Source organism: Pan troglodytes, chromosome 19 (genome assembly GCF_028858775.2).
Source record: "Pan troglodytes isolate AG18354 chromosome 19, NHGRI_mPanTro3-v2.0_pri, whole genome shotgun sequence".
NCBI lineage: Eukaryota > Metazoa > Chordata > Mammalia > Primates > Hominidae > Pan > Pan troglodytes.
This window is the reverse complement of record NC_072417.2, coordinates 50,621,991-50,647,999: the sequence shown is the minus strand read 5'-3', so window position 1 is coordinate 50,647,999 and position 26,009 is coordinate 50,621,991. Positions and strand designations below refer to the sequence as shown.

The window sequence follows — 26,009 nt, the reverse complement described above, 5'->3', positions numbered from 1 at the left end:
CTGTGTGACCAGGTGAGGACACCCAAAGGACCCCATGGGGTGCTTCCTCCAGATGCAGATGCAAAACCCTTGTTCCCCAGTGGACACATTCCCCTTCTCAGAAATGAACACCCCGTATGGGCCTTGGCACCTATATAGGGCGTGCACGTTGGAACCTTGAGCAGGTGTGGGAAGTATGTGGGCATCCAGGGGTGCCTGGAGTAGGGAAGGACAAGGTAGTCCCTTGGTCCCCATAAGGTACCGAGTCTGCCATTGTTACTGATGGCTTGCATTGGAACCTTCACTTCCAAATGCTGCTGGTAAAGGCCATATCAGCACATCTGCTGAAATGTGGAGACTCCAAAACTCTTGGGCCACATGGAAGAGCAGTGAAAGAGTCTGTGCTGTGCAGCTGCTTTGTTTATCATTGTCATTTTGCATAAAAGTGTGTGTCTTTTTGCCAACAGCTGGAGCAGAGCCAGAAGGAGGCCTCAGACCTTCTGGAGCAGAACCGGCTCCTGCAGGACCAGCTGAGGGTGGCCCTGGGCCGGGAGCAGAGCGCCCGTGAGGGCTACGTGCTGCAGGTAGGGTGGAGGGGCTGCTGTGGCCCATGGTGCGCTCAGGAGCTTCAGTGTGAAGGGTTCATGCTCAGGCAGGCTAGGAGTGTGCAAAACTTGGCTGAGCAGGGGCTGTCTCCCAGGAGCTCATGCCCCTGGGCTTTTCTGCCACAGGACTGGACACTCAATGTGCTTGGGGGGGTCTGTTTGTTTTTCCCTCCTGGTATGACATTTTGGGGAATCTCCCTGAAACCTCTATATCTAAGGACTTTTTTTGGTAATAAAATGATTTTGGTGACCTTTCCCTTTGACTCTGAAAGTAGCCAATATACATTTATTGTAAATACCATACATTTGCATGTGATTTCTCATAGTTTTCACTATAGTAATATTGGACCTATTGTACAGATTGAAGACATTGAATCACACAGCAAGTCCAGTGCCTGCTTACAACCAACAGCAAGTCAGTGGCAAAGCTAGTACTGGACCCCATTCCCATCTGTTTCTATACCACACCTGGCAGGCAGAGCTGGGGCTCTTACCACTACTAGCCCAACCCCGGGATACCTCCACTGAGATCCTGTACCACAGAGCCCTGATATAGGGATGTCACAAGGCTGGAGCTAGCCTGGCCCAAGGGCGTGCCTGTGTCTGCTGACTTTCCTGCAGCGTGCCAGGCCTTGTGCCAGGTATCGGGCATAAAACAGATATACTCTTGTCCCCATTGAGTGGTAGAGGAGATTGTGATAGGAAGATTGATATATAAATACTGCAGGAGAAGTGAAGTGGGGTACCAGAACAGGGAGCCTAAGTTCTCGGCAAAGGCTGAGGGTATAACATTAGAATCAAGGTCCTAGGTTCAAGACTTGGCCCTGCTACTGACCCCCAAAGCAAGTGCACGTGTCCCCTCCTCTACAGCGGCAGTCTGCTGCCTGTGTAGACTTAGACCCAGTGATCCCTGAGGGCCCTTCCGGCTCTTAGACCCCGAGTCTCTGTCACGTATTGTCTACATTTGCAGACCGCAGTGCGCTGACCTTGGTCTGAGTTGTCCCAGGCAGCAGATGGAACAGGGGCACTCAGCTGGCCTCTGACCATAGTCTGCCTCTTTGCAGACTCTCTGCTGTTTCTTCTCCTGTGTGCTCCCTGGGCCTTCTCTTTCTTTCTGCCCCACGTGCCCTAGACTCTCCTCTCCAGCCTCTTCTGCCATAGTCATTGCCATGCCCTGTTCAGACCTGGTGAACAGGGCCTCCCTGTGGGCCTCCCTGCCAAGGTCATTTGCGCTTGCCCTCCAGGTTTGAGGAGCATCTTTTTAATTCTTGATTGGGCCTCATCCTATAAGAACTGGCTTCAAATCAGGTAGTAAAGATAAAAGTTCAGCATCCCAAATTCGAAAATCTGAAATGCTCCAAAATCCAAAACTGAACGCTGACATTATGCTGAAAGGAAATGCTCACTGGAGCATTTCAGATTTTGGATTTTTGGATTGGGGATGCTCACCCAGTAAGTAGAATGCAAATATTTTAAAATCCGAAACAGTTCTTGTCCCAAGTATTTTGGATAAGGGATACTCAACTTGTACTAAGCAGCGGACTTTGCACATTGCTAACCTAGGAACCTACCTCTTTGTCTAACTTGCATAATTGCATGAGCCTACACTGAAGCCCCTGTTGGTCAGCACTGGGCAAAGCTGGTCTTTAATACCTTTTCCCTAAGTCTAATAACCTGTGACTTCTCACCACCCTTTATGCTTTGGAAATGCTTTTAATCACGACTCAGAATGAGCAGGGGGTCTGTGGGGTTAAGGGTCAGGAGCCAGCTACTGGGGTGGGTGCTACACTAACTGCTGGGAGGAGCTTGCATGGTTTGGACATTGAGTGTGAAGTGTAACTTGAACTTAACATAACTGAGTGTCACATCTGTGGCTTCCCCGGCCAGCAGACCGAGAGGGAGCCATAGGCAGGCCAGATTCTTAGGCTGGGCTCGGCTCACTCTTGTTTGTGTTGTTTTTCCCTATATTAATGAGTTCTGTCTCTGCATGCCTTTCAGTGTGGGGAGTTTTGTTTCATTTACGTTGTGTTTTGTTTTTGCATGCTTCACTTTTTCTTATTTTGAACTCCATAAAGGTTTGTTTGTTTTGTTGATTATTGTATCTTACTCCATGGTTCCCGTTCCCCCCTTGTTTTGACTTCTTACAGGTAGAGATTAGTTCTTCCTGTTACTCTAGAGGACTGACTACACTTTCCACAGGAAAATGTTTGGATGTCACCTTGCTGACATCTCCCGAGTGTTACCTTCCTTCCTTCTCCTCCTGTCTTAGAAGGAAGTGGCATCATTTACCTACACCTTGTGTCCTGCGCTTGTTTAGGATTTGTTGTCAAGACTGCGTACTTTTTGTTTTGTGAAACAAACAGCTGCAGGTGCTGTGCTCCTCCCGCCTGTCCCTCTTCCTGGTGCTCTCTTGTCCTTTAGTCTTTGTTTTGCTTCTTAGTGTGTTCCATTATTCAGTTTTGTTTGGTTTATTTCTCCTAGAAGTTGTTTGGTTAAAGCTGTTTTCTGATGTTATTGTCCATGTTTTCTGTTTACCTGGAAGCAGCTACTTACTAAAAAAAAAAAAAGATAATTTGTTGGATTTTTTTAATGGGAAAAAAAAATAAAGTTGTACAAAGGATAAAAGCCAAAGCCATCAAGGAGCTTTCTGTGGTTGTTCCTGGCCAGAGGTGTGACACTCAGAACTGGGAGGCCCGAGTGTTACTAACCAGTATTTAATCGGTTTTTTTAAGACTGAAGTGGCCGCCTCCCCATCGGGTGCCTGGCAGAGGCTCCATAGAGTCAACCAAGACCTTCAAAGTGAGCTTGAAGCCCAGTGCCAGCGCCAGGAGCTGATTACACACCAGATTCAGACCCTGAAGCGTAGCTATGGGGAGGCCAAGGACACGATCCGGCACCACGAGGCTGAGATCCGGAGCCTTCAGGCACGGCTCAGCAATGCGGCCGCTGAGCTAGCCATCAAGGAGCAGGCGCTGGCCAAGCTCAAGGGCGACCTGAAGCGGGAGCAGGGCCGGGTCCGCGAGCAGCTGGAGGAGCGGCAACACAGCGAGGCGGCGCTGAGCAGCCAGCTGAGGGCTAGCGAGCAGAAGCTCAAGAGTGCTGAGGCCCTGCTGCTGGAGAAGACGCAGGAGCTACGGGGCCTGGAGACACAGCAGGCGCTGCAGCGGGACCGGCAGAAGGAGGTCCAGAGGCTGCAGGAGCGCATTGCCGACCTCAGCCAGCAACTGGGCGCCAGTGAGCAGGCGCAGCGGCTGATGGAGGAGAAGCTGCAGAGAAACTACGAGCTGCTGCTGGAGAGCTGTGAGAAGGAGAAGCAGGCATTGCTGCAGAACCTAAAGGAAGTGGAAGACAAGGCCAGCGCCTATGAGGACCAGCTGCAGGGTCAGGCACAGCAGGTGGAGACCCTGCAGAAGGAGAAGCTGAGCGCCACTTTCGAGGGCAGTGAGCAGGTGCACCAGCTGGAGGAGCAGCTGGAGGCACGAGAGGCCAGCGTGCGCAGGCTCGCAGAGCACGTGCAGAGCCTCTGTGACGAGCGGGACCTCCTCAGGCAGCGGTTCCAGGAGCTGACAGAGCGCGTGGCCACGTCCGACGAGGATGTGGCTGAGCTCCGGGAAAAGCTGAGGAGAAGAGAGGCTGACAACCAGAGCCTGGAGCACTCCTACCAGAGGGTCTCCAGCCAGCTGCAGAGCATGCACACTCTGCTGAGAGAGAAGGAGGAAGAGCTGGAGCGCATTAAGGAAGCACATGAGAAGGTTCTGGAGAAGAAGGAGCAGGACCTCAATGAGGCTTTGGTTAAAATGGTTGCCTTGGGGAGCAGCTTAGAGGAAACAGAAATTAAGCTCCAGGCAAAAGAAGAGATTTTAAGGAAATTTGCAAGTGAATCTCCAAAGGACATGGAAGAGCCACGGAGTACCCCTGAAGAGACAGAAAGGGATGGCACTTTGCTCCCGGGCCAACCAGTCCAAGCCACTAGGGCACCTCTAGGCCTCCCACACACAAGGCTCGAGGATGAGGACGAGGACCTGGGGGCTCCTCCGGGGGAGGAGTACGGTGATGGCAGCCCCAGTAGGGAAGACAGCATGGTGCCCCCAAAGTCAGTGGAAGTGCTTGACAGGGAGGGCCATCAGCAGGGCACAGCCAAACTCGACCAGGGGGCACCTGGTGTTAAAAGGCAAAGAATCCGGTTCTCCACAATCCAGTGCCAAAGATACATTCACCCCGAAGGGTCTGAGAAGACCTGGACCAGCAGCACATCTTCCGACACCAGCCAGGACCGGTCACCCTCGGAAGAAAGCATGTCCTCAGAGCCTGCACCCAGTGTACTGCCTGCAACTGGCGACTCTGACACGTACCTCTCCATCATCCACTCCCTGGAGACCAAGCTCTATGTCACAGAGGAAAAGCTCAAAGATGTGACCGTGAGGCTGGAGAGCCAGCAGGGTCAGAGCCGTGAGGCACTGCTCGCACTGCACCACCAGTGGGCGGGCACCGAGGCCCAGCTGCGTGAGCAGCTCCGCGCCAGCCTGCTCCAGGTTGGCGCACTGGCCTCCCAGCTGGAGCAGGAGAGGCAGGAGAGGGCCAGGAGGGTTGAAGGGCATGTTGGAGAGCTTGGGGACTTCCAGGTCAAGAATAGTCAGGCCCTGATGTGCCTGGAAAATTGCCGAGAACAACTGAGATCTCTGCCTAGGGCCAGCCAGGAGGATGAGCAGGACGCACGCGCAGCCTCCCTGGCCAGTGTGGAGAGTGCACTCGTCAGCGCCATCCAAGCCCTGCAGCACTGGCCGGCCCCAGCCCATGGCGGGGCCGGTGCACAGCTGGAGACAGGTGGCACCGAGGAGAATGGGAAGCCTGCCTCCCTGCAGCAGTGCTCCCAGTCTGAGTTGACAGAGCAGGAGCAGGTGAGGCTTCTTTCTGACCAGATTGCTCTGGAGGCCTCGCTCATCAGCCAGATAGCAGATTCCCTGAAGAACACAACATCAGATGTCTCCCGAATGCTCCATGAGATTTCTTGGTCAGGACAGCCACCGATGGAATCTGCTGGGGCCCCCGTAGACACCTGGGCCAGGAAGGTCCTAGTGGATGGTGAGTTCTGGAGCCAGGTTGAGTCTCTGAGGAAGCACTTGGGGACACTGGGAGGAGAGGCAGTCGGTGCCTCAGGAGACGGGCAGCAGAGCATCCCACAGGGCCTGGCCCCCATCCTGGCCAATGCCACATGGGTCAGGGCAGAGCTCAGCTTTGCCACACAGTCAGTGAGGGAGTCGTTCCACCGCAGGCTACAGAGCATCCAGGAGACCCTGCGGGGCACCCAGACGGCCCTGCAGCAGCACAAATGCCTGCTGAGGGAAATCCTGGGAGCCTACCAAACCCCAGACTTTGAAAGAGTGATGCAGCAGGTCTTGGAAGCCCTCAGGCTTCCAGCGGGCCATGAAGATGGTGTTCAGCTGTCCTGGGACCTGAGCCCCTTAGGAGAAGTCCTGGGCCGAGACTCAGACGGCTCTCAGGAGCCCTTCCATGTGTCTGACCAGAGCCCTGGGGCCTTTGTTGCTATTCAGGAGGAGCTTGCCCAGCAGCTGAAGGAGAAGGCCAGCCTCTTAGAGGAGATAGCGGCTGCCTTACCATCTCTGCCACCTGTGGAATCGCTGAGAGATTGCCAGAAGCTTCTCCAGGTGTCCCAGAGTCTCTCGTATAACACTTGTTTGGGAGGCCTCGGTCAGTATTCTTCATTGTTGGTTCAGGATGCCATTATTCAGGCCCAGGTTTGCTATGCGTCCTGCAGAATCCGGCTAGAATATGAGAAGGAGCTCCAGCTCTGCAAGGAGTCCTGGCAAACCCGGGAGCCCTCCTGCTCAGAGCAGGCACAGGCAGCCCAGGCCCTGAGGGAGGAGTACGAGGAGCTTCTCCGCAAGCAGAAGAGCGAGTACCTGGATGTGATCGCCATTGTTGAAAGGGAGAATGCAGAGCTCAAGGCCAAGGCCGCCCAGCTAGACCATCAGCAGCAGTGTCTGGAGGATGCAGAGAGCAAGCACAGCATGAGCATGTTCACCCTGCGGGGCAGGTATGAGGAGGAGATTCGGTGTGTGGTGGAGCAGCTGACCAGGACCGAGAGCACACTGCAGGCTGAGCGCAGCCGGGTCCTGAGCCAGCTGGATGCCTCGGTCAGAGACAGGCAGGACATGGAGAGGCATCATGGCGAGCAGATACAGACCCTGGAGGACAGGTTCCAGCTCAAGGTCCGGGAGCTGCAGACGATCCACGAGGAGGAGCTGAGGACCCTGCAGGAGCACTACTCGCAGAGCCTGAGGTGCCTTCAGGACACCCTCTGCCTCCACCAGGGGCCACACCCCAAGGCCCTGCCAGCCCCTGCCCCCAACTGGCAGGCCACCCAGGGAGAGGCTGACTCCATGACGGGGCTGAGGGAGCGCATCCAGGAGCTGGAGGCCCAGATGGATGTCATGCGGGAGGAGCTGGGACACAAGGACCTGGAGGGCGACGCGGCCACCCTGCGTGAGAAGTACCAGAGGGACTTGGAGAGCCTTAAGGTCTTAACGCCCCATTCAATTTGCAGAGCAGATCTTCCTTGATAATGGGGTGGGTGTGGGGACGTCTGGCTCAGCTACCGTGCAGGCAGAATTGAGGGGATATGCTGCTGTCCCTCTACTTGCTAGCCATGGTGTGGTCTCAGCAGGGCCTGGGCCGCAGGCTTAGCCTCTTGTTCGGCATCCCCCAGTGTCCTCCACCAGGAGGAGAACTAGCAGGAGGGCCGCCAGGGTCCCTGGTGGGAGAGGAGCACGTAGTCTTTCCAGCACTTCTCTGCCTGCCTAATGCGGCCTCTCCGTGTTCCTGAGAGCAGCCCCCAATCCCCTTGCCAGCCTTGCCTCCTTCCTGCCCCTGCCCCGGGAACCCCGTCTGGCCCAGTCCCAGCCCAAATCTGAGGCAGCTGCCTGAGGACAGCCTTGTACTCACAGCAACACCCCGGAGAGCCAGGGCCCAGTTGGAGGGCAGTCTCCTCCTGATTGCCCTAGGAGAGCACAGTTGGGCAGAGGGTCCCTCTCTGGAACTGGCATTTGATGTGTGCTCTGGTGAGAAGAACTTTCCCACGGAGCACAGCCTCCAGCCACTCCTGTCCCCTTCCCCAGGACCTTTACAAGTAGATTTTCCCCAGAACTGTCCTGCATCCCCGCCCCTGAGGTCCTGGAGCACAAAGGCGAAATGCCAGGCCCTGGAGGTGGTGGTGGGCTGAGTGGAGGCCCAGCTGTCTGGCCCCACCCTTTGTAGCTGCAGGCCACACCCACCATGTGTGGCTGTCAAGCATCATCCCTTAGACTCAAAAGTTTACCATGATACCTGTGCCCTTATGTTCCTTCCACTCAGGAAGCTGCCCCAGTAAATGACTAGGATGACTAGGCACCTCAAAAGCCATGTTCAGGTGGTGCCTTCCACGCTCATGTGGCAGAGCCGGGCGCGCACACAGCCAGCACCATTGTGCTGCAAGCTCCTGACTCCCAGGTGGCTGCCACTGCTCCTGCCTACACATCCTCACAGCCACTGTCTAGCAGGACACCTGTTTTTCCCAGCCCATTACTCCTGTAGCTCTGAATGGAAAACAGCAGCTCACATGTCACCTCTGTGTGACGGACTCGGCCCCACCCAGACACACAGGTGTGGTTGTCAGCGAGCACCTCAGGAGAACTGAGAAGCTCTTTTTCACCATTCTTTCCCCAAATCAGTCAAAACCTTTTAAAAACCATTATGAGTTGTGAGAAGGTTTCAACAGCTATGTTTTGAAAGTGTGTGTATATGATGGCACTGTGGTCAGTTCACCAAGAGCAGCACTGAGATGGGTGGGTCCAGGTGCACCTTGAAAAGTTAATTGCACAAACCTTTGCTTTGACCCCAAATACGCTTGCTAGTGCCCTTCCCTGCAGCTTCCCAGACAATCAGCAGGGTCCATGGGGGCAGGGCCTGGGCACAGCAATGCCCTGCTTCCTGTCTGCATCCATAAGAGGCCCCTCCACACCGAGGCTGCTTTAGGTTAGCCAACCAGGTGCAGGGGAGGCCCCATGCAGGTGCCATTATACCAACAGTGAGCAAGAAGTCAGAAAAAAGAGGACTGCCTTATGTTGAGAACTGACCAGAGATTGTGCTGGGCCAGTGTCACCAGGAGGGAGAAACAGATGATGCAGGTCGGGATGAGGCCCCTCCCAGGGGCTTGGACACTGTCCACTCCCTGCTGCCTTAGCTGCCGTTGCATAGTGTCCCCTCCTGTGCCTGGGAGCTTCTAGCCCAGGTGTGGTGTTCTCACCCACCCCTGCAGACATACAGAACTTGTAAGTAGACAGCACCTTGAGATTTCATCACTTTATGCAGATTTCCACTTGGGTCGTTGGGGACAGGGTCTTGGCCTAACAGCCGTCCTCTGACATCCACAGGCTCCCACCACACCACGATTGCAGTCATCGGGGAACTTCTTTTGGTGTCAGGAATGATTGGCTTAAATTAACATTTGTTTGCAAGATCAATTATTTTTTAGCATATAGTTTCTCTCCAAAGAAGCAACTAGGTCTTTAAAGATGTCCCAGTGCTTCTGTTAGATTTTTGACTCTTACCTGCATAATATTCCAAAGCACTCAGATCAAAATAAGACTTTTCCCAGCAAGTAGACTCAAAGAAAAAAAAAAAAAAAGACTTAAAAGATCTATTAATACTAGTTGTGCTCGTTTTAGCAGCATATATACTAAAATTGGAATGATACAGAGAAGATTAGTATGGCCCCTCTACAAGGATGACACACAAATTCATGAAGTATTCCATATATATATATATATATATTTTTTTTTTTTAATTAAAAAAGACCTATTAGTTAAATGTGTTAACTGAGAAGCCACATACAAACCAAAGCGAGTGGGAGGAAGAAAGAAGAGCTCAACCTTGGGGCCTGAGGACCAGGAGCTCCAGAGCTCCGAGCTCCTGCAGCCGTCCTGAGGTGTGAGGATGGCAGAAAGAGACAGATGCTTCCAGGTGGAGCCGCTGGGAGAGGGGATAGGACGCCTAGTTAATAGTGGCAATAGCTGAGACATTCACCCAGAGCAGCACATAGGTTGCAGTCAAGTCCAGACTGACCACGAGTTTGGAAATACTGCCTGAGGCTCTCAGAGTTGGCCATGACCAAAAGTGGGCCCAGAGAAAGATGCCCAGGCATGCTGATAGGATTTCTTGGTATCCTTTCTTGAATCCACATGCAAGATTATTAACCAAGTGGTGCAGGCTATGAGCCCAGAGTGGGGAAGCCCCCACACTTGAATTTGGAATGGAATGTGGCCACGTTCTTCCAGTTTTTAAAACTCAGCGAGAGGCCCAGTCCCTTCTCTGAAGCAGACCACTTGAAGGATTTAGACAGAAAGTGTGTGCCTCCGTGCTCAAAATAGCTGCACACCCACCCTTCCCGGCAGCTGTGCAGCACGCTCACCTGCTTTGTTAGTGAGCACAGCTCTGATAACCAGGCCTGGGCTTCCTGGTGTGGCTTGCTCCCATCCTGGGGCATGCCTATGTCGCTCTAGGGAGGCACAGGAGAGTTTGGAAAGCAGGTCTCCTGTCATGTACTTGTTAGAGTTAGCAGAGATGCTAAGTCATTGGTGCCCTTCTTTAAGAAAAGAATAAGAAAGAAGACACAGGCTAGAAGGAAGGAGAGCCTGTAGCCTGATCTTACTCTCTCAGTCAACACCTGAGCATTAAGTGACCAGCTGGAGGTTGTCAGCTGGCTAGTGGCAGAGTCCCAACCCCCAGCTCCCAGAAGTGGACTCTGTACCCCCAACCCACTGTGGGTTGAGAGGCTCCCAGCCCGGTGCCCGCCAGGCCACTCCCTATATGTGGAATGGCCTTGGTTCCCTCCAGCAGACAAGTCCCTCATCCCTGTTTTACGGGCCTTTCACCGTGTCCCTCCAGACCAGACACAGCCAGCCTCTGCCCACGTGCTCTCTCCTCCTTCCTGTGGGTCCCACCTGGCAGCAACGCAGGAAGGTCCAGGATTGGCTGGTTTCCATTTCATAGCAGCCTCTCCCCACCTACCATACCAACTTCTCCCAGGAAGAAATGGGGCACAGTACAGTCACAGAAATAAGAGGTAGAGTTGACTGGTAACACCCTTTTGTGAATGCTCTGATGGCATTGCTGAGAATCCCCAGACAGCCCCAGGGATCCTGTTCAGGCATGGTGGAGCACGCTCAGTGAATGCCCAGTCACAGCTGGGCCTGGACAGGGTGGGATTCCTGGCTCCTTTATTTAAAAGGGCCCCCAACTTAGAGGTAAAGAAAGAAGTCGATGAAGTCCCTTTTGCATTTTGCAGGCCACATGCGAGCGAGGGTTTGCAGCAATGGAAGAAACGCACCAGAAGAAGATTGAAGATCTCCAGAGGCAGCACCAGCGGGAGCTAGAGAAACTTCGAGAAGAGAAAGACCGCCTCCTAGCCGAGGAGACAGCGGCCACCATCTCAGGTGGGGGGTGGGGTAACCCTGAGGGCAGGGTGGGTGGCCAGCTTTTTTTGAGCTAGACACACAACTCAGAGGAATGGCAGCCTTTAAATTGCCTTTTGGCTGAGATGTAAACTTCATTGTTGAAGGGTTCTTTGACTATTCACTCTGAGGCAAAGGCCAATTTTAGGTCCCTTTTGAGAGCTTGTAAACTGAGAGCACACACTTCGACCCCTGACAGCCCCGTCGTGACCGGCTGCACACAAGGAGCTGTTCCAACCTGTGACTTTCCAGTCCCAACAAGTAGACTGACCAGTGTCAGTCCAGCCAGTGACTTTCCCCCTGACAGACACCTGTCAACGTGGGACCACCTCTGGCCAGAATGCCCCTGCCGTCAGCGTGAAGATATGTAGCTTCACCGGCAGGTGGCCCTAAACAAGCACGTCCCCTCCGCCTTGTGCTGCCTTCCCTTTATGTAATCGCCACCTCAGTGGTTTGTTAATTTAGTTCCAAGGAAGAAAATACACCAGCACAAAAGCTTGCTTGTTTTATAAACTCATGTTGGAATTTAACAATGACATTTATTTAATCAGTTTGGTTTTCTTCTAACACCAAAAAAAAAGCCAAACGTGCATTCCTTCCAGGGGGAGTTCATGAAGAATTCTCCCAGCCTGCACCCACCTCAGAGAATTGGTTCATGAGGGGCCAGCCTGTCATGCAGAATCCAACTGCTGATTGACTAAGCAAGCATCAGCAGTGGCAGGCGCCATCCCATTGTGTGGAGCTCCCCACCCCCACCCCTGTCAGCAGGAAGGGCGTGGCTCCTCGGTGCTGAGGCCGTGTCCTTGCCTGCAGCCATCGAAGCCATGAAGAACGCCCACCGGGAGGAGATGGAGCGGGAGCTGGAGAAGAGCCAGCGGTCCCAGATCAGCAGCGTCAACTCGGATGTTGAGGCCCTGCGGCGCCAGTACCTGTGAGTGGCTGGGCCTGCCCATCTGCCCTTGGGAGGGCCCCTGGGGGGTGCTGACCAGGCCACAGCTGGGCCCTTCCTGTGTCTTTGCAGAGGCCTCCAGAAGTGGGGCCTGGGGCCCCTGGGTGCTGAGGGCAGCTCAGATGCCCTCTTGTCCAGTGCAGGATATGGCCCAAGTGGGGCCTCCTTTATTCAGAGAGACTGTTCCTCGAAATGCCAAGAACGAGATGTAACAAACGAAAATCTTAAACTCCCCTCTTGTCCAGGGCTGATCCCAGCAACTGCCCAGATGTGTTCCTCGACAGCTGCCCTGCTAGCCCACCAGGAGCCAGGCAGCCGGGCTTGGTCGTACAGGGCAGAAGTGAGAACTAGCACTGTGGTTTAAAACCACACGTGCTGATTCCCTCTGCACAGGCAGGATAGAACAATACCAGAAAAACTGCTGTAGACTTTTTTCACTTGGTAGAATTGACACAGCCAGAAGCCCACAGATTGGCCACCATGAGCCTCACGGCACTCAGGCTCTACCAGGAGCCTTTATAGCATAGCCGAAGCCAGGGGCCCTGCCTCAGGAGCTGGCAGCAGTCAGCAGCACCCTGTAGAGGCTCACGCTGACCTTGGTCAGAGCAGGGTGGCTCACCTGGAAGCCCCTCATCCCTGGTTCACCTGCAGGAGGACGGCCCTCCTGGATCCAGGGTGGCAGAACAGCCTCAGGAAGCTTGGGTTTTTGAGTCTTGTGTAGAGCCTGGTCCGGCTGTCAGACACAGCTTCAAAAGTGGGTTTACTGAAAACAAATTCTGAGTCAGAAGAGAGTTCTAGAAATGGGGGTTCTGTGTGGCTGCAGACTGGAGTCTGTCCTGACTGGCATCCCCAGAGAAGTGCTAGCTGTAGGACTGTCTGACTGTGAGAAAGGACCAGGGAGGGGCGTGAGGCCATCTCTGTAAGGGATCCCTTACTCTGTATGACCCAGGCTGATTAAGACAACAGACTGTGCGGGCCTGACCTGTGCTTGGCTGTGTCTGGTGTCAAGGAGGGACACCGGCCTCTGAGAGGCCTTGTCCAGAAGCAGGCAGAGGAGTGAGTGCTGCCCTCTCCCCAGGGAGGAGCTGCAGTCGGTGCAGCGGGAACTGGAGGTCCTCTCGGAGCAGTACTCGCAGAAGTGCCTGGAGAATGCCCATCTGGCCCAGGCGCTGGAGGCCGAGCGGCAGGCCCTGCGGCAGTGCCAGCGTGAGAACCAGGAGCTCAATGCCCACAACCAGGTGAGCCTGCAGCCAGGTGAGCCCAAGGTTAGTCAGGGGCACTCAAGGTCAGGTAGACCCATAGTCAGGTGAGTCCACACTGGAGCTGGAGCCAGGCCTCACCCTCAAAGTGGCATGAAGGTCCCTGAACCACAGAGTGGTCACCTGCCCCAGGGCTTCTCCCTGCCACCCAGCGTGGCCATCTGTGTTGTCAGAAACGTCACTGCGGATAGCTAGAGCAACGCTGTACTGCCACGTGCACCACCTGCTTACACATGACATCACTCTTGCTTTGACCCTTTCTGAGACTCTCGGGTGTCTTGGTGTCTTCTCTGTGCTCCTCTGAACCTCTGGCTCACTGTTTCTGGGCAGGGCCTGGCAGGGTCATCCCAATCCTCCAGGATCCTGTCCCCCAGGGATTGAGCTGACACTTCTCAGGGTCAGGCTTACGGCTCACATTTATTTTTGTCAGATTTTTTTTCTTAAGATTTGCTTGCTCTGCCCGGGCGCAGTGGCTCACGCCTGTAATCCCAGCGCTTTGGGAGGCCAAGACGGGCGGATCATGAGGTCAGGAGATTGAGACCATCCTGGCTAACATGGTGAAACCCCATCTCTACTAAAAATACAAAAAATTAGCTGGGTGTGGTGGCGGGCGCCTGTAGTCCCATCTACTGGGAAGGCTGAGGCAGGAGAATGGTGTGAACTCGGGAGGCGGAGCTTGCAGTGAGCCGAGATCGCGCCACTGCACTCCAGCCTGGGCGACAGAGCGAGACTCCGTCTAAAAAAAAAAAAAGATTTGCTTGCTCTTTAGTTAATTGGGGTGCATTTAAATCCTGGCTAATGGAAAGGTTCAAGCCAGGATTCGTTCAATATTGGCTTTTCTGTGGGCACCAAATTAAAACAGCCCTCTATGACCCTGCCCTGCACAAACACCCCCTGGGGCTGGGCACATAGTCCCTTTCTCACCTGAGGCCTTCCCAAGGGGCATGGCTGCTGCACAGGGCTGTGTATGAGGCTGCTCAGGCAGGACTGGGTCCACTCACTGCTGCTGTGGCTTAAAGATTACCCCACAGGAGCTCAGATGGGACCAGCCATGGAACAGATTGACACTAGTTATTGTGACAGAAAGGAATTAAGGGTTATCGATTGGATCCTGCCTACGCAGTTCCACAGATACACAAAGAACCTAGGGAAATGGCCTTCCCGGGTTGTGTCATGCGACTTGGCCCCAGGCAGCTCTGGAGTGTCACTGTTGTGTTGCTGTCCCCCAGGAGCTGAACAACCGCCTGGCTGCAGAGATCACACGGTTGCGGACGCTGCTGACTGGGGACGGCGGTGGGGAGGCCACTGGGTCACCCCTTGCACAGGGCAAGGATGCCTATGAACTAGAGGTACCATCAGGAGCCAGGCCCTGCCTGACTCACCTCTGCACCCAGGAACCCCAGGGGAGTGCAGCATGGCCCCTGTCTTACAGGGTTGTGGGAGGAACAGACCTGAGACAGCAGGAGTCACAGGGTCCAGGAAGATCCAAATCACCCAAAGGCGGCGAGGAGCAGTGAGCTGCCAGGTGGCATGAGAGCCACTAGCCGAGTGGAGCCCTCGAGGGGCTGTGGGGATCCTGACCCCATCTCACTCCACCCACTCCCCTCCATTTCTGCTATGCCACAAACACTGACCACTCAAAAGGACACGTTCTGTAGCCATGTGGCTGCTGCAGCTCAGGTCAGGGAGGCTCGCTTTATGTTAGAATGATGGATTCTGGAGTATAGGGTGTCCTTTTAGGAAGGCACTTAGATTTCTCCACATTCAATTAAAATTTCACCCTAAAATCTGCTAAAATTTCAGCACTCAGCCAGCCAGAGCTCACCCAGCTGGGCTGGTTCTGGTGGCTTTGAGCTTTGTCTCTGTCGTGGAGCCGCCTCCTGGCAGTGACACTGAGAGGCCAAGGCTGGGAGGGAGCAGTGCTTGGTGTGATCAGCTCCTGCCCCGAGTCCAGGTGTTGGGCCGCTGTCTGCTATGCCTGTGCCTTGTACTAAATGAGTGCTTTACCAAAAGGGCGGGCAAGAGAGTCTGAGTGAGTCTGACACAAGTGTCAGTGGTAACATTTCCTGATTCTCGCGGGCTTGGTCCCCAGAGACAAGCAGGTCTAGTTCACAGCACCCCAGGCTGAGGAGGGAGTCCTTGGCACTGGGAGGAATCACGGCCGTTTCCTTCCTCTTCCTGTTTCTGTATGTGAGGCTGAAGCTGTGAGCGGTGTTTAAACGATGCTTCCCCGCATTGGGCACCACGAGGCTGCCCTGCTCACTGGTGATTGGAGAGCCCTCTGCACGCTTCAGCCTGCTGTGGAGACTCTGGAGGTTTCTTTGCTCCTGAATATTGGTCCCTGATCTCTCTGTCATTTTAGGTCTTATTGCGGGTAAAGGAATCGGAAATACAGTACCTGAAACAGGAGATTAGCTCCCTCAAGGATGAGCTGCAGACGGCACTGCGGGTAAGGCCACCGCACCACAGGAGGGCGGGTACGGGAACAGGCTCTAGGTGACATGCGCCTCCTGAACTCAGGCTGGCGCTCAGCGCGGGCTCTTCTGAAGCAGATTTTACTCTTGTGAGGAAGGAGGTTTCCAAAATCAAGCCCTCTTAAAAGACCAGCCTGCAGGCAGGTGCTGTGGGAACGTGGACATGAGCAACCTGCCTGGCCTGGCTCCAGCTTCAGTGTGTATGTGCTTTTTGTGTGCCTTGGGAGGAATGTTCCAGAGAAAAGGCCTGTGAAGTGAGGCAAGGCTTGACTTCCATTTGAGCCGCCCCCTGGCTTCCACCAGCCTCCTCCAGGGACTCCTGGAGTCAGGGGAGATGACAGAATCATTGGTGGTCACTCAGTCACCTAGGGAATCTAAGACACAGGATTTCCAGGCTGAAGCCCACAAGGGAGGGGCCTGGGCACTCAGGGCCACACCAGGCTGGTCGGGCAATCCCGGAACTGCCTCCTGCACTCACCGGGCCTGGAGATTATCCTGCCATGTCCTGATGGCTGTGCCCGTGTCCTTAGGCCCCGTGGTTTTTCCTCTCTGTCCACTGTCTGCCTCTAGAAGACAGAGGTGAACAAGCCTCCTCTTCCGCCCACAGCAAGCCTCCCTACCGTGTTCAGTCCCCAGGAAGACAGGCCACGTTGTATGTGCTCCTCTTTCCTGGATGTAACTACCATTCTCTGTCATTTCACTCCCAAGGACAAGAAGTACGCAAGTGACAAGTACAAAGACATCTACACAGAGCTCAGCATCGCGAAGGCTAAGGCTGACTGTGACATCAGCAGGTTGAAGGAGCAGCTCAAGGCTGCAACGGAAGCACTGGGGGAGAAGTCCCCTGACAGTGCCACGGTGTCTGGATATGGTGCGTCCTTGGGTCATGCCCTCTCGGTTATTGCTGGGGGGCTTATGGGGGTTTGGTCGTAGAGGTTTCCCGGTGCTTGACTTGAAGCAGAAGAGTCCCAGTGATGCTTGTAGACCCAGGCATCCCAGTGGAGCAGGAGCACCAGCTTCACACGGCTGCCCCAGACAGGCCTTGCTCTCCCCATCGCAGCAGTGGATGCTGTGCTGATTGCTCTAGGGAGAACCCATAGTATCAGCATAATATTTTCGAAATAATAACAAGTCTTATTTTTCTAAAGAACTCAACCACTGGGCAGAAGTAGCTCTCACTAGCTGCTTGATCCTAGGATTTGACTATAATATCTGTAAAAGGCCATAGAGTGGAGAATGGGAGGGAGCTCCCTGCTTTCTGGAATGAACAACAGAACTGGCCCTTTTTTTTTCTTGGCTAAAAACATTTAGGTACCCTGTAAAAAATAGATGGCAGGGAGGATGAAAGAGTTAACATTTTATCAAGCATTTTCAGCTCATACGTAATTTTTTTTTTTTTTTTTTGAAACTGGGTCTTGCTTTGTTGCCCAGGGTGGAATGCAATGGCGTGATTTCACTGCAGCCTCCGCCTCCCAGGCTCAAGGATTCTCCCACCTTAGCCTCCCCAGTAGCTGGGACTACAGGAGTGCACCACAAAACACCTGGCTAATTTTTGTATTTTTAGTAGAGACAGAGTTTCACCACGTTGCTCAGACTGATCTCAAACTCCTGGGCTCAAGCGATCCAGCCACCTTGGCCTCCCAAAGTGCTGAGATTACAGGTGTGAGCCACTGCACCTGGCCAGATTATACATAATTTCATTTGACCTTCATCTTGATTTTTTATACAGAGACGCACAAACAGGAAAAGATGTGCTAGCTCACTAATATCAAAAAAGAAAAAATCAACTTTTTTTCTGTCAGGCAAGGAATAGTGATTATGTACTGACAGATGCTGGGAGGAAGACTTCATTTTTCCATAAATACCTTGAGTAGTCAGGCTTGGTGGTAGGCCTGGCTACCCAGGAGGCTGAGGTGGGAGGATCACTTGAGCCCAGGAGTTCTAGGCAGTCACACACAAAGCTAAGTCGATCAGGTGTCCACACTAAGTTTGGCATCAATATGGTGACCTCCTGCGAGTAGGGGATCACCAGTTTGCCTAAGGAGGGGTGAACTGGCTCAGGTCAAAATGAAAGAGGTCAAAACTCCTGTGCTGGCCAGGCGCAGTGGCTCACACCTGTAATCCCAGCACTTTGGGAAGCTAGGTGGGCAGATCACTTGATCTCAAAAGTTCAAGACCAGCCTGGGCAACATGGCAAAACCCTGTCTCTACAAAAAATACAAAAAAACTAGCTGGGACTGCTGGCATGCACCTGTAGTCCCAGCGCTACTTGGGAGGCTGAGGTGGGAGGATCACTTAAGCCCAGCAGGTGGAAATGGCAGTGAGCCATGATTACACTGCTGCACTCCAGCCTGGGTGACAGAATGAGACCCTGCCTCAAAAAAAAAAAAAAAAGAAAAAAACCTGTGCTGACCTGTGGTGGAATCACACCTGTGAATAGGCACTGCATTCTAGTCTGGGCAACACAGCAAGAATCTGTCTCTTAAAAGAAACAGAGGGCTGGGCGTGGTGGCACACGCCTGTAATCTCAGCACTTTGGGAGGTTGAGGCGGGTGGATCATGAGGTCAGGAGTTCGAGACCAGTCTGGCCAACATTGTGAAACCCCGTCTCTACTAAAAATACAAAAATTAGCTGGACATGGTGGCACGCACCTGTAGTCCCAGCTACTCGGGAGGCTGAGGCAGGAGAATCGCTTGAACCCAGGAGGCAGAGGTTGCAGTGAGCTGCTGAGTTTGTGCCACTGCACTCCAGCCTGGCAACAGAGCAAGACTCCATATCAAAAAAAAAAAAGCAAAACAAAAAACCCCACACATGCACAGGATGTGTGATATGACTCAGTATCTGTTTGTGTTACAGGTACTTAAGTAGACATTTCTAAGAAGCCTAAAGGACTGCTATCTGGGTGGGTGGACAATGAGAAGGCCTTGGCCTTATCATCTTGCTTTAGACAGCCCTGTGCTACCAGGAGGAAGGTAGAGAATCATGGATAATGGGGGTAGGGGTCTGCTCAGCATTGAGGTCCCACACCAGAGTGAGGGGACCAAGTCCCTTTGGAGGGAATGCTGTTGTGGGCTACAGTCACAGTGCAGGAAGCCCTGGCGGGGCCCCACATACACATTCTCCCATTGTGCTGGTGTTTTATGGTGGTCTGAAGAGATCTAGCATGTTTTATGGTTATTGGCTTTGAATTCCCTTAGAGTTGTTTAAGGAATTGTCCTAAGTATGCTGCAGTAGGAAGCTTGGGAAATGTTTCAGGATTTAGTCTGGTTCCAGAGGGTTTTAGAAAGCAAAGGTAACAGGTCTGTTTGTTTTCATTATATACCTCAGATATAATGAAATCTAAAAGCAACCCTGACTTCTTGAAGAAAGACAGATCCTGTGTCACCCGGCAACTCAGAAACATCAGGTCCAAGGTGAGTCTGGGGTCCAACCCCCTGGTGGGAGGGGCTTGAGGGACACTGGGGAGAGGAGCCCAAATAGAAGTATGAGTGCTCCCATGGGCCACAGCTGCCAAAGCCCCAGGGCCCAGCACTGAGCCAGCCCGAGCTCACCCTGCTGGGCTGGTTCTGGTGGCTTTGAGCTCTGTGTCTGTCTTGGAGCCACCTCCTGGCAATGACACTGACAGGCCAGGGCTGTGAAGAGCAGTGCTTGGCATGATGGGCTCCTGCCTCGAGGCCAGGTTTCACCCAGCCCTGCTCATGTCGGCCTGCTGTCAGCTGTGCCTGTGTTGTTCCTTGCACATCACTGTTGTGACACTGGTGCCGCCTCCAAGAGATGATGCTGCCTGCTCTTGTTCCCCAGCCAGGAAGCAGCACATCTTTAGTGTGCTGTCCAGAGCCAGCCATGCACAGGAGGGCGGGCGGAGGTGGGAGCGGCACCGCGTGTGTTTGGGATTGGTTGTGTGTCTCATGTCTGCTCTCTCCTCTGACAGTCCGTAATTGAGCAGGTCTCGTGGGATACCTGAAATGCACCCGCTTCCCGGCCCATGCAGGAGGTAAACCGCCTCTCCCACCGCCTGCATGCACTGCTCACACCCCCATGGCAAACGCCTGTGTCATGGTTACTTTATTTCAATTCATCCTGCTCCAACAAACACATACCAAATCCAAGTGAGGTTTCTTTAACCTGCTCTGGGGAGTTAATTGGCACTCTAACCTCTTAACAGAGATGACCCTGGCAGTGAGGTGCTCCTCTAGTCTGGTGGGCAGGCAGAGAGCCAGGCACCCATCAGCATGCATGTTGGATAATCTGTGCACAACGGCTGAACTCACTCCACCCCCTCAGGGGACACTTGTCTTGCCCTCTGTCACGAGGTGGAATTTACAGATGTCCACGCTGGCAAGTGAAGTCTACCGTCACCAAAGGCCTCGCCCACCTAGTGAGCCACTTAGTGGCCTCTGTCTGTCAAGGCTAACAGGGCGGTCATTCTAGGAATGGATAAACCAGGACTAGAGCTTGGTGAAGATGGTTCAGAAGAGCGTGATAACTACAAGCAATAGGGGCGAAATATTTACCAGTATTTTTTTTTTTTTTAATAAAACAAAAGCTTCTCACTAGGTGCCATTGAAGGCCCTATCCCAGAGAGGAGGTGGGGGAGGGCCCATGGTGGGAGACACCCTCAGAATGAGTAGTTGCCGGCTCAGTAGCTTGATCTCATTCATTCCGGAATGAGAACATGGAGGAAAGCAAGAACCACGTCTTCCTCCCCATGCTGGCCCTTTCTCAGGCACACCCACAGCACCCTGCCGTCCGAAGGACTTCATCCTGAGGCTTGGTTAAAGAGTTGAAGGTTTTAAGCCTAGTCAGTTTGGTTTTGTTTTTCTACAGTTCTAAGTCCCCTATACCCAAATATGGTTTAGGCTTGATTGAAAACTTAGCTTGGGCATTTTTCTTTAAACATAACGTTTTGTTTAGCAAAAGGAAACTTGTTCTTTTTTGGTTCACGGTTTTCTTACTGAAGATTCTACTACTTATTTGAGGCTAAACTGTAGCTAGTATCTTTGAGCTTTTCTTGAAGGAGTTTGAAGTTCACTATTAGTGATTTGGGCTTTTGGACCATGCCTATAAGTGACAGTCAGGGGAGGGGACCGGCTGTCACTGACAGGACCCTTCCAGGGAGGCTGTGCAACACTCATGGGCCCCTGACAGTAACTCTGTGCAGTGAGTGGGTGGGGGCCTCTCACAGTGGCTGGGAACCAGCCAGAGCAGGGATGAGGGAGCAGACTGTCTGGGCCCCAGGGCAGACTGAAAAGGATGGAGAGAAACCCCGGGATGGGGTCTTCCTCCTTACGTGTTTTTAAGTTGATGCTTGGCTTGGCTGGGTTTCCGTAATAAAAATCCTTGGAGTGCAGGGCTAGTCCTGCTGGCCCCAGCAGAAAGACGAGGACTTCCTAGATGTCTGTGGTGCAACAGGGCAGGATGGGGCCGTGTTAGCGCTCCCAGGAGACATTAGGAGGCACAGGCATGGGTGGGTGTCATCCTTTTCCTCAACTGTATCTGAAGACTCCACCCAACCCTTCAAGAAGATGGAAATGCAGTTGCCCAGAAACCGTACTTCTCAGTGGTGTTTTTTGATATGGCATCTGATGTGCACTGATCTGTGTCTTTTGTTCTGTTCTGTTTTTCTGTCCTGCCTCGCTCGAAAGGACCGCAAGTCTCAGCTGCTACAAAATCAAAGACAGCAAGTTGCTTAGGAGCAGCACAGCCTTTTCTGGGATTGAGACCAGAGAATGCTTCCCTCGGGGTTCTTAAGGGGCCCCCGTGTCTGTGGTCAGCTCAGTATGTGGGGCTACAGGAGGCACTCAGTGGAGAGAACAGCCTAGGGGGAGATGAACCCCAGAGGGAGCTGGCTGAGCCTTGGGCTGAGCAGCCACCAGGAGAGAATCCAGAGGACGTAGAGAGAGAAACAGCCTCCAGCAGCCAGTGTGGGAATAACGTAGGGGATTTCGCTTACTTCCCACCCTTGGAATTGTAGCAAGCCCAGCATCACCTGAGCCTGAGCTCTGCCCTTGTCACTGGGGCAGGAGCCAGTAGCGAGCATGCTGGGTGCTGTGGCTGTCAGGGCGCTCCCCTCCCCTGGGCCTGCTGTAGCAGGATTCTGGGGCTTCTGACGCAGTGCCTGCAAGGAGCAAACCCAGGCCTTAGGAGTGATCAAACTCACTACAGTCCTGACAGAAAGTCCCCAACAAGCAGGAACCGGGATGTGACAGTGACATCCCCCAGCCATGCTCCGGGGCCTGCCTCTGAGTAGCACTTAGGCTCAGGGCTGCCTGCCTGGCTTGGCCCCAGCCCCTTCAATGGTGACCAGATGTCTACCCAGGTCCTCTGCAAGACTGACTGCTGTGAGAACCCTGCACTCTGCGGGGAGGGACCCCCCAAGGGCACCTGGAAGCAGGCATGGGTGTTGAGGTACATCTGGGCTCAGAATGGGAGATGGATTTTCCCCCCATTCCCCCAGCCACTCTCTGTGGCAGGCTTCCAAAGAAACCCCCTCAGAAACACACAATTATCAAGCTGTGACAACTGCTTGAGGTGAGGCTCACCTGGACCAGTGAGGTTGTTTGTTTGTTTCGAGACGGAGTCTCGCTCTGTCGCCCAGGCTAGAGTGCAGTGGCGCGATCTCTGCTCACTGCAAGCTCCGCCTCCCGGGTTCACGCCATTCTCCTGCCTCAGCCTCCCATGTAGCTGGGACTACAGGTGCCCGCCACCACACCCAGCTAATTTTTTGTATTTTTTAGTAGAGACGGGGTTTCACTGTGTTAGCCAGGATGGTCTCGATCTCCTGACATCGTGATCTGCCCGCCTCGGCCTCCCAAAGTGCTGGGATTACAGGCGTGAGCCACCGTGCCCGGCCTGGACCAGTGAGTTTTAAAATGCTTAGCAGCAGAACCCTGTATTTAAAAATCACATTGCTTATTTATTTACACAGACACACAGCTCCAGAATATAGCAAACAAGCAGGTCTGTTCTGGGTAGAGCTGGGTGGGGTGGGGGACAGTGGAGCTCCCCCTTCCCTTGAGCTTTGGAGGGAGCCTCAAGCTGACCAGCCCATGCTCAGTCCCCAGTCTATCACACCAGAGTCTCCAGGACAGTGCCAGAGTGTGCCTGAGCCTAAGCTGGCGACTTCCCAGTAGATGGGGTACAGCCTGCAGTTTCACGTTGCTCACGTTTTTGGTTGAAACTGGTAGAATCAGGCAGACCCTGAGCTAGAGCCCATCCCTTCAGCTTCCAGTTTCTCAGTAAAGCCTGTACCTACACTGGCTCTGGCAAGGGTAAGCCACAGGGAGTCAGCAGGGCTGAGTGTGATGGCGACACTTAGCGTGAAGAGGGAGATAAGTGAAGAGCCACGGCACTTTCCAGTCAGTACTGGAATGCCCTTCATTTCCAGTCATTCTCTGAAAAGTGCTCTTCCTTTGCTTATTCAGAAATTAAATCATTGAGGAAAGTCTGTAAGAATGAGATGGAAAATACTCTGTCCCCCAGTTAGTAAGATCTCATTCATCTCTGGACATACAGATTTAAGCTTTAGCAAGATTCCACGTGAACAGAGTATTGGTTTTATGTTTTGAAAATCTTACTAGATACGTTGGCGTGTTCCCACATCCCCATAACATTCACAGGCCTCTGATGAGGGAATGCCAGAAATGGGTCTGAGGGCAGCAGGTGCTGCGGAGGCACTGTAGGAGCGAGGCCCTGTCCCAGGACACCCATCCTGCTGGGGATGCCCTGGAGCATCTGGTCCTCCTCAGCTGAGGCTGTCAGGTGAAGAATCTCTGGAGCTGGATGTGGACAAATCCATTCACAAGACAAGACACGGGGATGGGCAGTCTCCTTGCTCATTGCACTGTTTTCCCTGGCTGGATTCGTTTGATCACTGCTTCTCTAAAGAGCCCTAAGCTCAGAATTTAGCTGCTTAAACACATGGTCTTGTCTCTCTGATTTTTTTTCCCTTTTTCATCCAAGTAATTTTCTGAAGGGGAAAACATCCTCCAATAACAGCATTTCCCGGGGCCTCTCCTCCTGGCATGCCCACTAACCGCACCTGCACCCGGCTCTCTGACTGATGCCGGCTCCACCAGCGGTCCGGTCTGGTCCGGTCCAGTCCAGTGCAGGGGGTCTAACGGTGTGTTTATTTTCTCCTCCTGCTCTGTCTCTACCCAGAGTCTGAAGGAAGGCCTGACGGTGCAAGAACGGTTGAAGCTCTTTGAATCCAGGGACTTGAAGAAAGACTAGGTGTGTCCCATCCAAGTTGAGCACGCGCCTTCCCCAGCTTGCAGCAGCACACCCCAAGCGCTGCTTTTCACCTGTACCTTTGTTTTATTATTATTATTATTATTATTGCTGTTGTTGTCATCGTTAACTGTAGGCATGAAATGCGTGAGGCTGGCTTCTGGGTTGTCCACACCACTCTCTGCTGTGTTGACTTCCTGTTGTCTTCATCAAAGCTTTTTTCCGTGGTATTCTAAAATTAGGCCAGCAGTGGGGGCTGGGAGGGCATCTGTGTTAGTCCCTTCCTGGCTGTGACCCGCCACACTCACTGTCAGTATTAAGGCCCAGCAGCCTGTTGATAAGCTACCCTGTCTCACCATGTGCTGGTGTGGAAACGGGGCCCAGCCAGCACGCCTCAAGGTAGATGGAATCCCCACTGGTCAGAGAAAAAGCTATGCGGACACTCCAGCTTGGCCTGGGTCACAGCACTGACTCCTCACCCGCTAGTCTGGCTGTTAAGAGGAGAAAGTGCACTGCCTTCCAGCCTGGGAGGAGGACAGCATTTTGTATTTGTTCCACTGATGCAGCTTAGAACCACACCCCTGAGAGTCGTGGCAAACCTTTCACAACCTGGAAAATGTTGAAAGCAACCATTCCTATTTTTGTTTGTTTTTTATTAAATCTTGCACAAAATCCCCGGCCCCTCTCCTTCCTTCCTTCCTTCCTTCCTCCGCTCGTTCCTTTCTTGGTCTCCAGTAACCCTGGTCTTTTCATAACTGCTTGAGATTGTTGACCTGCAGCCCAGGTTTCAGACTCTGATTGCAAAAAACAAATGAATTCCCCCCAGGAATCATTCAAAGTGGGGGAAGGTTTGGGGGTTTGGGTTTTTTTTTTTTTACCTTTTGGAAAAGAAACCGTCACATTGCTTTGGAAAAGGTTGAGAGGAGACCCCTGTTAAGTCAAGAAGAAAGTACAGAGGATGTCAGAATCTGATGAGAACAGCACATTAGTGTGTATTGAGACTCCGATCTTAACTCTCATTTAATTAATCTGAGCTCTGAAAACCTATCTTGCAGCATTTATCTTTAAAAGAGCCTGGTTAAAGTAAACCTATACTAACAATTTTGCTTTTTCTAACAGTTTGAGGAAGACCTTTTTAACCACCACAAAACATTCTATGGCAATTCTTGAAAATCTCTTAAATTGGAGTCTATTATGGCCCCATGAAAACCATTAATCCCATTAAGATAGGGAGTATAAACCCCTGGCTGGTGGAACAGGTTCTGCTACTTTAGGAGCAAGGTGGGGTGTGAGCAGATGGTTTTCATGCCAAGAACATGCTTTCACTTTGTATTCATGCTTGTGTTGGTGTGATGGTCTCTGTGGGTGCGTGGATGCTTTGGGCATTGAAATCTAGAAATCCTGTTGCTCAGTTTCTAGATGAAGTCATGAGCAAGGCCATCTGTGGAGCTCTGGCCCCGCCCTCAATGTGCAGAAGGGCCGGGAGCAAGGCCTGGAGTTTTCATGTGTTTTCAGACCCAGGTTTAGGTGCTCTCTTCTCACTGAAATAACTAAGTGCTCTCCACTGGCATCGAGCCCTTTCCACAAGTTTTTAAGGCTCTTAACCCACACTTTCACTCCTCTGCTACTAGTCTTCAGTGTTGTTAACAGCAAGAGAAAATTGGGTTTGTTTAAAAATCTACTTCTCTGAGGTGGCACAGTTGCGTAGCTGTAGTCCCAGCTACTCAGGAGGCTGAGGTAGGAGGATTGCTTGAGCCCGGGAGGTCGAGGCTGCAATCAGTCATGATCATGTCACTGCACTCCAGCCTGGGTGACAAAGCAAGGCCCCATATCAAATATAGATATACTTATCAGACCCCCCTGACCATTTAGATTGGCAGTGCTTTGAGAAATGCACTATGACCTTTCTGTGTCAATGGGAATATACAGAAGGAACGTTCGGGACCCCGCTGTCCCCCACAGCCTCATTGTTGTCTCCAGGACACTGCTGGGTCACACGAATGCT

At 52.9% G+C, this 26,009-nt stretch overlaps 1 protein-coding gene and 1 non-coding gene across 14 annotated transcripts in view; both read left to right on the top strand.

The window, feature by feature from the left end:
• The window catches only part of MPRIP (myosin phosphatase Rho interacting protein), a 175,583-nt gene that overhangs the window by 118,345 nt on the left and 31,229 nt on the right, over positions 1–26,009 (top strand). For 6 of the 13 annotated variants that reach the window (XM_063799700.1, XM_063799697.1, XM_063799703.1 and 3 more), the window contains 9 exons: positions 447–563; positions 3,317–7,123; positions 10,927–11,074; positions 11,906–12,023; positions 13,120–13,279; positions 14,530–14,649; positions 15,663–15,749; positions 16,483–16,645; positions 19,103–19,188. In XM_063799700.1, the coding sequence (XP_063655770.1) occupies positions 447–563; positions 3,317–7,123; positions 10,927–11,074; positions 11,906–12,023; positions 13,120–13,279; positions 14,530–14,649; positions 15,663–15,749; positions 16,483–16,645; positions 19,103–19,188 (4,806 nt within the window). Of the gene's footprint in view, positions 1–446; positions 564–3,316; positions 7,124–10,926; positions 11,075–11,905; positions 12,024–13,119; positions 13,280–14,529; positions 14,650–15,662; positions 15,750–16,482; positions 16,646–19,102; positions 19,189–19,706; positions 19,770–23,935; positions 24,677–26,009 lie in introns of those variants that run through there. The other 7 variants (XM_054671013.2, XM_024350458.3, XM_054671012.2 and 4 more) reach the window with 7 other exon arrangements.
• On the top strand, positions 9,295–9,401 carry LOC112206224 (U6 spliceosomal RNA). The gene has a single exon (XR_002940408.1). It is a non-coding gene; the product is annotated as a U6 spliceosomal RNA (small nuclear RNA).